The 12,793-nt window shown below is 41.1% G+C and overlaps 1 protein-coding gene across 1 annotated transcript in view; it reads right to left on the minus strand.

The window, feature by feature from the left end:
• Window positions 1-12,793, minus strand: part of LOC103182941 (receptor tyrosine-protein kinase erbB-4) — a 374,750-nt gene that overhangs the window by 210,148 nt on the left and 151,809 nt on the right. The window contains exon 2 of the mRNA XM_007900138.2: window positions 9,089-9,240. Within this exon, the coding sequence (XP_007898329.1) occupies window positions 9,089-9,240 (152 nt within the window). The remainder of the gene's footprint in view (window positions 1-9,088; window positions 9,241-12,793) is intronic.

Consider the following 12,793-nt stretch of genomic DNA (forward strand, 5'->3'; position numbering starts at 1 on the left):
CGAACCCCCAACCCTCTCCCGCCATTGAACGACCCTCTCCCCCTTGTACCTAAAACTAGCCCTAAGAGCCAAACCTCAACTATTATTTCAAATATAACAAAACATTACGTTTAAAAGTTCTTTAGCTTGGTCCATTACATTACCCTTAGGCCTTTTGATGTTATTAAAAACAAATTGATTCGCATTTTGAGTGCTTTAAGAATAATGAAAAAAAAGGCAAAACACCATTCAGCACTGGTTCTGCTCATGTGCTGAGTTGCTCTCCTTATCCCTCGTGATATAAATCAGATTTTCCGCTCCGAAACTCTCTCGTACCAGAAGCAACATCAAGCAGCTCTGGCAGAATAAAACGGGTATTAATCAGATAAATCATACCACATTATTTGCAACAATCTATTACATGGACAATAAATGCCCAATACCAGTGAGTCACAATTAGTCAGATGTTATCCTGTACATTGGGATTGCTACAACCGGGCTTCAGCACAGTGTAGCACTACCAGTACACGTATATGCGTCACAGTTTGCAAATTAAAATCCCACTGAAGTCCAAGTCCCTGTGAACAGCAAGTAGTTACCAAGCGGCCAAACTATATGAGCACTGAGCGACTTGATAAATTTTATCCTGGTAATATTGATCTAAATTAACTACACGTTCCCTGTATATATGGGACTTCGAATCATTATCCTCAACCGTGTGTCATCGATACCAAAAAGGCATTAATTCTCAATTCATTCCCCAGTACTTCCCCGACATCTATGTCTAGTGATTAATTTATTCTATTTGTTTAACTTCTGGACAGAGAAGAAAATGGAGCTCTGGTAATAACAAATAGTGGCGGCATATCATTAAACACCCTCGGGGAAGTCAAGGTCAACTAGAGTGAAGAGACCCACAAATCAAAACCACACTCAGGCAGCAACGAGATGAGCATATGGTTCTCAAGGATCCAGGGTAACAGTACTGTGAGAAAAGCACAGAACTTAACCTTTTCAAACCTAGAAATTAGAGAGGTGAATGTTCGGTCCGATCATGTGGTTAATGGAGAATAGTAATGGGAAGCACTGAGCCACACCATTTCGATCCATTTCAACGGAGAGAAATCAAACACATAAGGGCCTGGTGAGCAAATAAATGCCTGGTATTACTTAGCCATGAATCTCCCCCGAGAGGGACATACTGTGCCTGTTTATTATGTGCAAAATGTCCCGATATGCATGACAACAGACCCAGTTTTGGTTTTGAACATAAGGCCTCAAGTTTCCCCTCCCCTGGGCACTCAATACAATTACTGGCAATACCTCTGTGGCTAACATGCAGGATTTTGCCAGACTAGACTTATAGCTTTTTCCATGCTGGCTCTGCACTGGAGAAAAAGAATATGGAAAATGGATTAGAATAGACTTCCAATTGGCTTGGATTGCCTCCTTGGCCTTTGCATACATATGAATTCAGTGTGCTCATATTAAGGGACCTTTTGGTACTTTTTTCCCATTGCTTACAATATTTGCAACTTGGATTGAGTTGAGTTCATGTACCCATCATGGGTAGGAGCCAGACTGTGTTCCTTGATCGTGTTTAAATCCTCTGTTCCTCCTCCGAGAATGCAGCTGCCACATAGCTCCTAGTATCTGCTATCCGCTTAGTGGGGGCTTAAACCTGTGCTTGTCAGATGTCTACAGGCCAATAGTGAATATTCCTCCCAGGGATGGGTGAAAGGAAGGTAAGCACATCCTCCCTGGAATTTCCTTGGCTTCAAGGCGAAGAACCTGGCAATGGAAAATCAGAACCAAGCCTGCGGAGGGTTTTGTTTGCCTGATACCTGAGCTTGGCTGATCCACAGAACTCCAGATCATAGGTGATAATCGACTAGAGTCGTTCATCAATAGGACTTGATCAATGGGGCCTACAATTCTTCCCACTCAATACATGTTAACCTAAGACTTAAAAGGGTGGTCCTAACTAGGCAACAGGAGGTGGCCTTACTGTATTTTCAATGACAAGCTGAATGGTTTCAGTTGGTTTCAGAAACAGAAAAATTCCCCCCATCAATAGCAACTACTCTTTGCAACAAGAGCATTCAGTTCAAATTATTATTATTATCCTTATATTTGATATTGCCCCTTTCACATCGGGAAGAAGTTGCAAAGTGCTTCAAATGGTTTCAGTAAAGGTTAATGACTGTGCCTTTTGTAGATGAACTGTACATTCCACTTCAATCCACGACTGTTTGTGGGACACTACTGTGTGCAATTAGCTGCTGTGTTTCGTCCACAAAAATATACAGTCAACTCAGTATATTCTGTGAAGCGCTTTGAGACGTCTAGAAAACGTGAAAAGCGCTATATCAAATGCAAGGATTATTATTATTTATATAATTATGAATGCCAGCGGAATGAATTAAATGCAGTATTCACAGGTGTAACCTGATAAAAGAGTTAGTTAATTAATTAGGACAGTTTGACATCAGGCATCAGATATCTCCTGAAGCTACCTTGCTGACAATGTACAAACCATGTATTTACCCCTGTTTTCCAGTGAGATAACCTATCCTACCTGTCAACACTTGAGATTGAAGCATCATTGAGGCAAAAGATTAAAGCCATTAATTCATTTTAAGATACTTTCCAGGTGGTTTTCACAGCAAATTGAAATATGATGCATGGGTGAACCTGGAATGTACAAATTGTTTCTGAATTATGCTTCGCTGCCACGAATGACATCCTGCAATTTGCTTTCGGTCGACCATGTTATCGTCGCTGGGTTTCGCTACACTGTAAAATGAGTCCACACGACTCATTTTACAGTGTAGCGAAACCTTAGATCGAAGCCTGTTTTCTTTGCAGAGAACCTCTGGACAGAGTGGGATTCAGTCTTCACTTTCAATAAGAAACTCAATGTACGTGTGTGTATGGGACCACCCTGCTTCTCTTCACGTCGAAGGTTCTCATAATAAATCCTGAATTTTGTCTAATGGGGATCTTTCATTACAATGGATGTCTTTGCCCACAAACACAGTCGCTGCTCTTTACAGTATATCCTGGGAAGTGCTTTAGGATGTCGTCCTGACGTGAAAGGTGCTATACGAAATATAGGATTTAAAGGTGCTATACAAAATTACTGTTATAATCAGAGGAAATCTCATTATAGGTTTACAATATAGAGAAAGAAAACCACTATTTGAAACAACTGCTCAGTGATAGACGCCAGAAATCCAAAGGGTGGACTGAAATGCCTTTCAGCATTCAGTTTAGTGTAGAATAGAAACAGTGGTGTGTGCCTGTGTGTGCACGCGTGTGTGTGTGCAGGGAGAGGGGGAGAAGGTCAATGCTGCTTTTGAATCTAATTTACAGCTGAGTAAAGGCTATTTGTAACATGACAATATATACAGCGTACGCTGCTGCTTTGTAACATGCAGTGAAGTAAAACTCAATAACATTGCAGCTCAAATCATGTGGTACAATTGATGTTCACTTCAAACAATGTGATTCAACTGTGGCAGCCTGCTGTCCTTTGCCATCTATCACCACACCCGCCTCTGGTTCAGAAAATAACTTGCCAAAGTAACTTAGAATGAAACCAACCTCTATACAAACTTCAAATGCATTAAAGAGAATAATCCTTGGGGATCGCTTCACTTTGAGGAACAAGGTAATGATACCTGCAATGCTTCCGAGGACTATATTGTTTTCTGGAAGCACACAGGTATGAACATCGAAGTAAAAGCAAACAGTAAGTTGATCAGATGAAGACTCATACCTACTCTCAGCCTGCAAAACCTTTTTGTCTTAAATTTTAAACTTCGCTTAAAGTTGTGAAAGAAATCTTAATTTGGAAGTTGCTTGCTTTCAAGTGCAGCGCTGGGGTGGGGGGTTGGAGCTGCTTCCAAATTCAGAATGAATTTAATTATACAATTCTGCACGATCATACAATTTGTTCAGTTCATGGCTGTTTGTGGGACATTGCTGTGAGCAAATTGGCCTCCACGTTCACCCACAAAGATACAGTCACAACACTTTGTACCGTATCCTGTGAAATTCTTTGAGACGTCTCGAAGATGCTACAAGGCCTATACCAAACGCAAAGATTATTATATTATTATAATTTAAGAATGGTCTGCTCACATGTTGAGACTAGGTGGAATCTTAAGCATTGGACCTGTGTTTTTCCCGTTTCAGAAGACGTTTAAGCGTCTGAAAGGGATCAAGCGCTCTGGGACGCTTCCCTGTGTGAGGGGCGCTATATAAATGCAAGTTGTTGTTGTTGTTACTGAGCATCAGATCTGTGTTTTTCCCCTTACAGACACTGATTGACCTTGTGTTATATCCAGCACTGTCTGATTTTATTTCAGGTTTACTTCAGATACCGTTTCTCTCTGCAAGGTGAGAGTAAATCTTTTGCTCAAGAGGTCAAATGCAAAGGGGGGTTAAGATATGAGATTGATTTCAAGGGGTGCAATAATTCTCAATTAGTGAGGTACTAACTTAATTTAAATTAAACCATATTAATTTAACGCCTGGATTGTCCTGGACATCTCATCAACCTTCTGTTCGAATGATATGAGCGCAGAATGACCCCAAAGGAAGATGGGGATGCCAATCACTCGAGGTTAGAAACATGGGTTCCATCTGTATAGTTTTATTGCACGTAATTTTTTTTTAATGGATCATAAAGCTAAACAGAAAATTATACAAGTGAAGAGTATATGACTGTCTGACATCTTAAAAGATTGAAAAAAAGTATTAAAAAGTTTTCATTTCTATCCCAAGGCAACAGACTGCACTACAGTGCATCGATTCTAGAATGAATATATATAACTCTCCAAAATAAACATCCTCCTGGTTATTCCTTTACATCCTGCCAGTTATTAGTTTTCTTGTCCTCATTTTTCTTCTCATTTCCTTCTCATTTTTCTCTGGCTTTCTTGTTCTGCTTAGCGTTTCTCCCTCTTCCCTCCGCCCAATCCCACCGCACTCCGCCATCGGTGGGCAAGCTTTCTGCCTCATCAGTGAGCATCAGAAGTTTGTTTAAAAAACAAGCATTATAAATGAGACAACAACAACATCTATATATATATATATATATATATATATATATCGGGCCGTTCACCGTTCCAGAGCGCTCATGTGATCACCTTGATTCTTATATAGACTTTCTTATTGCATAACAACCAGGAACAGAGACTCTGGGTGATTTTTCCCCTCCCCTGGCTTGGGAATACTGAGGCCACTTTTAATGCCCACACTTCCGCCCTGACTCAGAGCAGCAAATTCTACATGTATCAGGGAATACACCTGGTAGGAACTCCCTCCCTCTAGGAAGCTCCCTCCTACCCTCCCTTGATCTGTTCATTGAGGTCTGCTGGCGTGATATTGGCCGTGACTCCCCTCACTCACTCATTCAAATTTTTCTCCCTCTGAACTTACTGCATTCCATTCTCTCACGTTCATCTACCTTGCAGAGGCTGAACGCCAACTCCTCTTACATCTCTCTGGACCATGACCCCACTACTGAACACCAAGCCATCATCTTCTAGTCCGTCATTGATCTCATCTCCTCTGGAGATCTTACCTCCTTCTCTGTATTCCTTATAAATTGCTCCCTTCCAACATCCCCCAGTTCTGACGAAAGGTCATCGACCTGAAATATTAACTCACTTTCCTCTCTCCATAGGTGCTGCCTGACCTGCTGAGTGCTCCCAGTGATTTCTGTTATTATCTCAGGGAAATACACCTGCTGTTATCACTAATCTTTCTAGCTTAGTATCACACCACATCATAGGATACTCCTCCCGAATGACTCAATGCATTCTCATTCCAATGACAGACTGATGTGAACTGTGTTAGAAGTGATGCCTATGGCAACAACATGCATTTATGTAGCCTTTCAATGTGAAAAAACTTCACCAAATGCTCAACGAATGTAGTGATGGGCACTGAGCAGGGAAATGAGGTTTAAAGAAGTTGAGCAAATGGTGTTAGGGGGAAAAGTTTTGCCAAATGCTTTTCAACAACAGACACATTGCTTTAACAGTGAAGACAGTTACCTTAGTGCTTTATTGATGTCTCATTCATTTATCTTGGCTTTCCTCCCCTTTCAGATAATCCATGCATTTGATATTGTGTGTTTCTCATTGTATCACGAGGTATTGCCTGCACGGATGAAACTTCAAACCAATGCCCTGTCTGCCTATTCAGATGGATGTTAAAGATCCATGGCACTATTCGAAAATACAAGGGAGTTTCTCCTGCTACCCTGGCCATTAAACTTCCACATAAGATTGGTTATTAATTTAGAGGCTGCTTGTTGGACATTACTGAGCGCAAATTGCTTAGCATTTACATTTGCCTACAAATACATAGCCACTGCACTTCACAGTCACAGTGAAGTGGAGAGCTTTGGGTTTGCTCCCATTTCTTCACAAAGTGGGGTCTCAGTTCAGTTGTGGATGGTAAAATTAAGTTAAAAGAGGGAAATAAAAGGCCAGTTCAGTGAAGTACAGCTCTTCCCAGGAGACGAGCTATGGGAGACTCCCTACATCAACTCTCCGAGGAGGCGCGTGACCTGAGAGTGACGGAGAAGGAAGATGTTACGGGAAAGTCAAGATATTTCAGGATTTTGTTTAAACATAGAATTACAATGAGAGCTGACTTTCTGACACACTGACTAATAAAGCATTCCGTAAGCTCAAAGAATGTCAATAGTTCTCTTCCTCCAAGGCATACAAAATACCCCCAAAAATGAATTACCACTCCATCTATTTCTATCTACCACTCCCAATTGAAATGAGTTTCTGTCAAAATTATAATATCACTTTCACCTTGTATAATTACTCTTGAAATTCCAGCAGGAATGTCTGTGAATAATTACTCAGGCATCAATTATCACCAGTTACAAGTGATTATGTGTTACGCTGAAAGTCAGCAGGACAACGTAATACTGGGACGAGCTTATACCATTTTGCTCCTGATAGTTGGGCTGCCCGTCAGCAGGGCTGTGGTAAGGTAAATAACAGGGAGTCTGAGCACTGCTCTACTCTAGCCATCATCAGCACGCAACGCTTGCCTCCCAATACGCAGTCAATATGCTTCACAGCAGAAATCCTGTAAAATGTTTGGAGCAGTCTTGACATGACAAAACTCGTTATGAAGTGGAAGGATTATATGATTGATGTGAGTTCACGGTACAGTACACATTTGGAGTGGGATGCGAGGCACAAAGGTCATCTCAATGTGGACTGCATGAACCCAGCACCACAGCTAAGCGCACGGACCGACCGGCCTCGGAAAGAGACGCCCCATTTTCCGGCACCTCCACATTTGCGCTGATCTCTCTCCTGAACCAGGCACAACCTGAGCAAGCCATAAGAGTTGTAATCAATCGGTGGGGATCCAACCTGAGCCATGTGAAAACCTGGTATAAATTTAAGTGTAAATTTAAGGGCATTAAGCTCTGCAAAGCTACCCCACATGAAGGTTGTTTTTATTGTTGTTTAATGCTCTCTGGAGGTACGTACTGCAACCTTTCTGTGTAATGACCTGGATTCGCAGACCTAGTGTAAGCTAATTAAATTTGCAGATGACACCAAATTGGGGGAAATGATGGAAACAGAGGAGGCAACAAACGTTCACAAAGCGAGCTTGGTAGGGTTTGCACACAAACTGATAACTGGCAAATTAAGTTTAATAGATAAATGCAAGATACTTCATTTAGGAAGTAAGAATGTGAAACACATGTATGCCCTGAAATGGATAGAACGTGCTAAAGGACGAAGCTGAATGAGATTTAGGGGTGTTAGTTGACTCAATGCTCACAATGCCAAAGCAGTGTGAGGCAAAGATAAACAAGGCAAACAGGACGTTAATCACACATGGTTTACCCACGACACAAAACAGAATTATGTGAAGAACTGCTGTGCACAGTAGTCACAAGACTCTAATGTAGGAGAAGGTTTGCTGAGCAAGCATACAAACCAATGATATGTTAATTCATGGAATGAGTATACAATGGCTTGGCACAGTCTGGGAGATTGGCATGCACTGTCGTGAAATGGCTAAAAGAATAAGACTTGAAAAAATTGCAAATACATTTTTTTTTTTAAATTATCATTCCTCTGCTTTCAGGTCAAATACTCAGTCTCACACAGAAATATTAGTTGGTGTTATATTTTGCAAGAACTGCAGTAGTGAAATGCACACTCTGGCGTCCATCAACGAAACCTTGGCTATCTCTGACCTGTGCCAAGTACTCTCTAAGATTAGGCGAACAGGGTGCATCCCTCCAGGAAGAGAGTGCGCATTCCATTTCAGACCCGGGGGAATATTCACATATAAACATGTGGAACTAACTCTCTGTTGGGTGTGAATGATCTTAAGCATGGTGATGGTCTTATACATGGGTCAGACACCCATCTGACACAAAACTTCACCTAAAAGAGAATCGCAATTTTTGCAATGACCCAATTTCTAAAACAAAGGCACCATTTTTCGCTTCAGAATGGTTGCAGTCTGGCCACACCGCATGTTGTTCAAATCTGACAAATTCTTGAAGATTATGCTGCACATTCCTTCAGTGCATCTTTTTTTCAGAACCGAGCAGGTTAAATCCACCCAAGATGGTTAATTAGTTTGTTAATGGTGTGATACCTGATAGATACATTTTGTAGTAACAGTTTACCAAACAGATTTAAGTAATTAACTGTAAATCACTTCATTAAATGGTTTCAGTACAAACTGTTGCGGTGCAGAAGATTAACACCAACTGTCACCATGAGGGAAAGTGCGAATTGGCACCTGGACTGTGTCAATCCCATTTAATCGTGGAACACTTTTATAACCTCACAACTCCTCTGCACCATCAATGTTGCAAGAGAGAGAGAGCGAAAAATGAGCACCGCTATCTCAGTGAGCCTAGAAAGAGGTTGGTCTTTCCTGCTCTTATCTACAGCCCACAGTTAGCATTCATGCTGCGCCGCGCAGTGTAACCCCCGGTATTTAACAAGGTAATCTGCCCAGCACATTGGCTTTCTGCACCGTGTCCCTATCTCAAGCTCATTACTGTACAATGTATTAATGATTGTTATCATACCCGCAGGAAGGAGAGGTCTCTGTTCCGATCAATGTTGGTAATCTCCAGGTTCCCCATGACAACTTCACAGTTTTCGTAATTCTTCCGCAGAGCCCGATACTGCTGCTCCAAGTCCGAGAGGGTACTGAGCTTGTTCTCTGTCCCCGCACATACTGTAAGATTCAAAGAGAGAGCAAAGATCAGAGTTAATAACCAAAAAGGCTTTTTCTGCATTATTCCGTTGATGGCTGATTCATTTGCAACGGAAAATTTCCACCCTCGGCTCTGATGCCCAGCAAAATTGTCGAGTGCTTTGGCGTGTCTTGCTGATGTGAAAGGTAAAGCATTTATATGTGCTACAATAAGGGTAATAATAATAATCCTTGCATTTGATATAGCATCTTATCATACAGTTAAGACGTCTCAAAGCACTTCACAAAATATACTGTAAAGTGAATTGACTGCATATTTTGTGGGCGAAACATCTAAGTGTAAATTGTAGTTGTTGGTCTGTTTCCTTGCAAAGTCACTACACTTGACATTAACACTTTGACCACTTGACATGATAAGCTGCTTTAAAATAAAAATCTTTCTTCTGAAAATGCACAAAGCTTTTTATTTGTTATTTAAACTCATGCTAAAGAAAGTAGATTTTGCTCCCCCATCAAATCTGCACTCAGACGTACAATACAATCAGTAAAATAGTATCTTAAAGGTAAAATTAGACGACTCAAAGTTTTTCCAACAAGCATAATCAAAATAAACTGCTTTGAAGCAGTCAAGACCATTCCAGGTGTGAACCTTAACATTGGCAAATTCCCATTTTTTAAAAAATTGACTAGTACAGTTTATAATATGGTGTAAACATAGGATATTAGGCTTTCCTTCATGTGCATAGAGTGTAAGAACAATGTGGATCACTTTGAAAGGTGCAGGACTCCAAGGATCCATTAATCAGTGATATCCAGGATGGACTCAATGTATCAAGTGTCACACTGCAAACCACAACGGTGCAATAAATCACACAAATACTTGAAGAGTTAGATAAAAGGTGCAATTTCAACACAAGATTGGGGAAGAAAACATGGTGGGGGGGGGGGCGCGTAAATCAAATTATCACTTGTTTTAAGTCAGGGGTATGAGAGTGCAGTGCAGTATTGAGACTGCTGCCTCAAGGATGCAATGTAAATGAACATAAGAATAAACTCTGCTCTTAAGAGTTGGACTAAGTTCAACTCTGAGCAAGCTCAGCTAAAATCTATACATAACAACAACAACAACAAGATTGTTGGGTATGTGTAGACTATACTGTGCATTCATCTCAATCTTGCATGGTTTCACAGAATAAGTTGGCAGAAGGATAGACTAAATAAAATCACATATACTAGGCAGTGTGAAATACAGCGACATGTACAAGTGCAGGGTCACATAAACAACCAACAACAATTTGCATTCATATAGCATCCCTTCATGCAGGTAGCATCTTAGAGCGCTTAACAGTTGCAAAGCTTGAAGCCAAGCTGGGGAGAGGGGGGAGGCATCTTAAAATAAAACTGCATAAGAGTTGAACACCAAGTAAAACTACTGATAGAAGTGAGACTCTTGCATCCCTCTTCTGTTTGTATTTGCACAATTCATTTGTAACCCGTGGCTTCTATTTGGGAAATTACAGCGAATAACCAGTGATCATGACTGCTGTTGGGGCATGATCAATACTCAAAATAATTCTCACTTCCAGGATTCCGTGCTGTGGTTATATGAAGATCTGGCATTTGTAAAGCCAGCTTTCAGCACATGCAGAACTTTGGGAATGAAATATAACAAGTCATGCACATTTAATGCTACCCAGATGTGGGTGTGTCACATGTGCAGGGAATCTGGGGACGTGCTTGCCAACCAGAGTAGCGGGGCTGGTATTTGTGAGACAGGCTATTTTGATGATGGAGTTGTTGGTCTTTGCAGGCAGAGGAAGGTGATGAGATGATGGATGTGTGTGTTTTTTTCTTCTTAGTGTACGTCTCCTGCACAAATTGGCTTTGAACTCACATAGTCCAGGCTACACGCTAGGGGAGTGCTACATTGTTGGAAGATGAGACGTTAAACTGCGGTCCCATCTGCCTCTCTAGGTAGATGTTAAAGATCTCATGGCACCTTTTGTAAAGAGTAAATAGTTTCTTCTGGGAGCCCTGACCAAAAGTCCCAGATAAAATTGATAAAATTAATCCAACAGATCAAGCATCAATCCACGTTGGTAACCAAAATTCAGTTGTGCTACATTGGAACAGGATGCTATGCAACCCCTTCACCCTACTAGACATCATTGGTGATTCCACAGAAGTGGCAAAGCCTCACCCCTTATTTTAGAAAGGAAAACCATAAACCTCACTTTACTGAACAGGATACAGGTCCTGCCACAGACTTTATTTCTCCTTTATCTATAGCGTGGTTGGACCAGTCAATTTATTGTTGCTCTCCCCCATATTCCTGATCTTCATCTCACCTTAATCTGGCAATCGTGCATATGTTTATCTCACAACTGCCCTCAGCTGGATGATCACACATAACAGAACAGAGGTGAGATGTCCAGCTAACAGGAGGGAGAGAAAATCAACAGGATCTCCAAATACACTGACTTGAGGATCCCCTACCAGATGTCCGTGAAGTGCCAGCCCAGCTCAAGTGCAAGTAGAAATGCCATCTGCACCTCAAAGCACCACCTCCTCTCACACTGTACATGTTGCTTTTGCGCTGGGCTGTATTAGTGGTGAAAAATGTATACTCCAGTAAGCCATCACAAAAGATATTCTGGTGAGGAATTGTCTTGGCTGATTTGATCTCCTCCTTCCAGAGAACAAACCCTACAAGTTTCCCATTACAGCATCGAGAGATGTTGATTCCAGTTTACCAGCTTCTATAACCCTTCCTGATGACCCCTTTCCAGCTGTTGATGTAAAACCCTTTTGAAGGATAATCTTACACACAAAAGTTAATGTGCCAAAATGTCTGATTTTATTCATTGCATCCAATTCAAGTACAAAATCATGGTTGACCCCCAGCTTGGTAGCCAGTGCTAAAGGCTTTCTGCCGTCCACCCAATGTGAAAGGCGCTATATAAATGTAAAGTGTATTGTATACATTCTCTTGATACCATGCCTTTTCCCAATGCTCCTGCTTGCATGACTGCTCCCACAGACTATGCAGCAGAGAACATCTACTATATTTATTATCCCATTAACAACGGGAAGATTCAGACCGGAGTACCCACACATATAAAACATTTAAACTGCACAGAGTGAAAATTCCCATTTCATGCAATCGTGGCTCAGAACTTTTAGTTTCAAAAATCCTTTATCAATATGGATTTTATCTCCACTTTCGACAGGACAAAACGTTGAGAGAAAACCCCACTGTAAATCTGCACTACTGAAGAAGCTAAACCTGCTAATCGTCTGTACTGTATGTATTCTGCACACTCTCTGCAGATAGCACTGCGCAGTGCAAGTCATTGCTTGCTCATTCATTACACATAATAGTCTGGTAATATATTCCAGCTCGAGTGAAAGCAATAAATTTCAACAGTAAAATTATAGACATTTTCCTTGTCTGTTTGGCTCAGATTCAGACTGAGCAGTGTTTTTTTTAAACCAACTAATTCACAAGAGACCCTCGCAGATTGCTGTTTAATCCAGGAATAATACATCAGAACTTCCTATGTTGAGCATACTA

Source organism: Callorhinchus milii, unplaced genomic scaffold, assembly GCF_018977255.1.
Source record: "Callorhinchus milii isolate IMCB2004 unplaced genomic scaffold, IMCB_Cmil_1.0 Scaffold6, whole genome shotgun sequence".
Lineage (NCBI taxonomy): Eukaryota > Metazoa > Chordata > Chondrichthyes > Chimaeriformes > Callorhinchidae > Callorhinchus > Callorhinchus milii.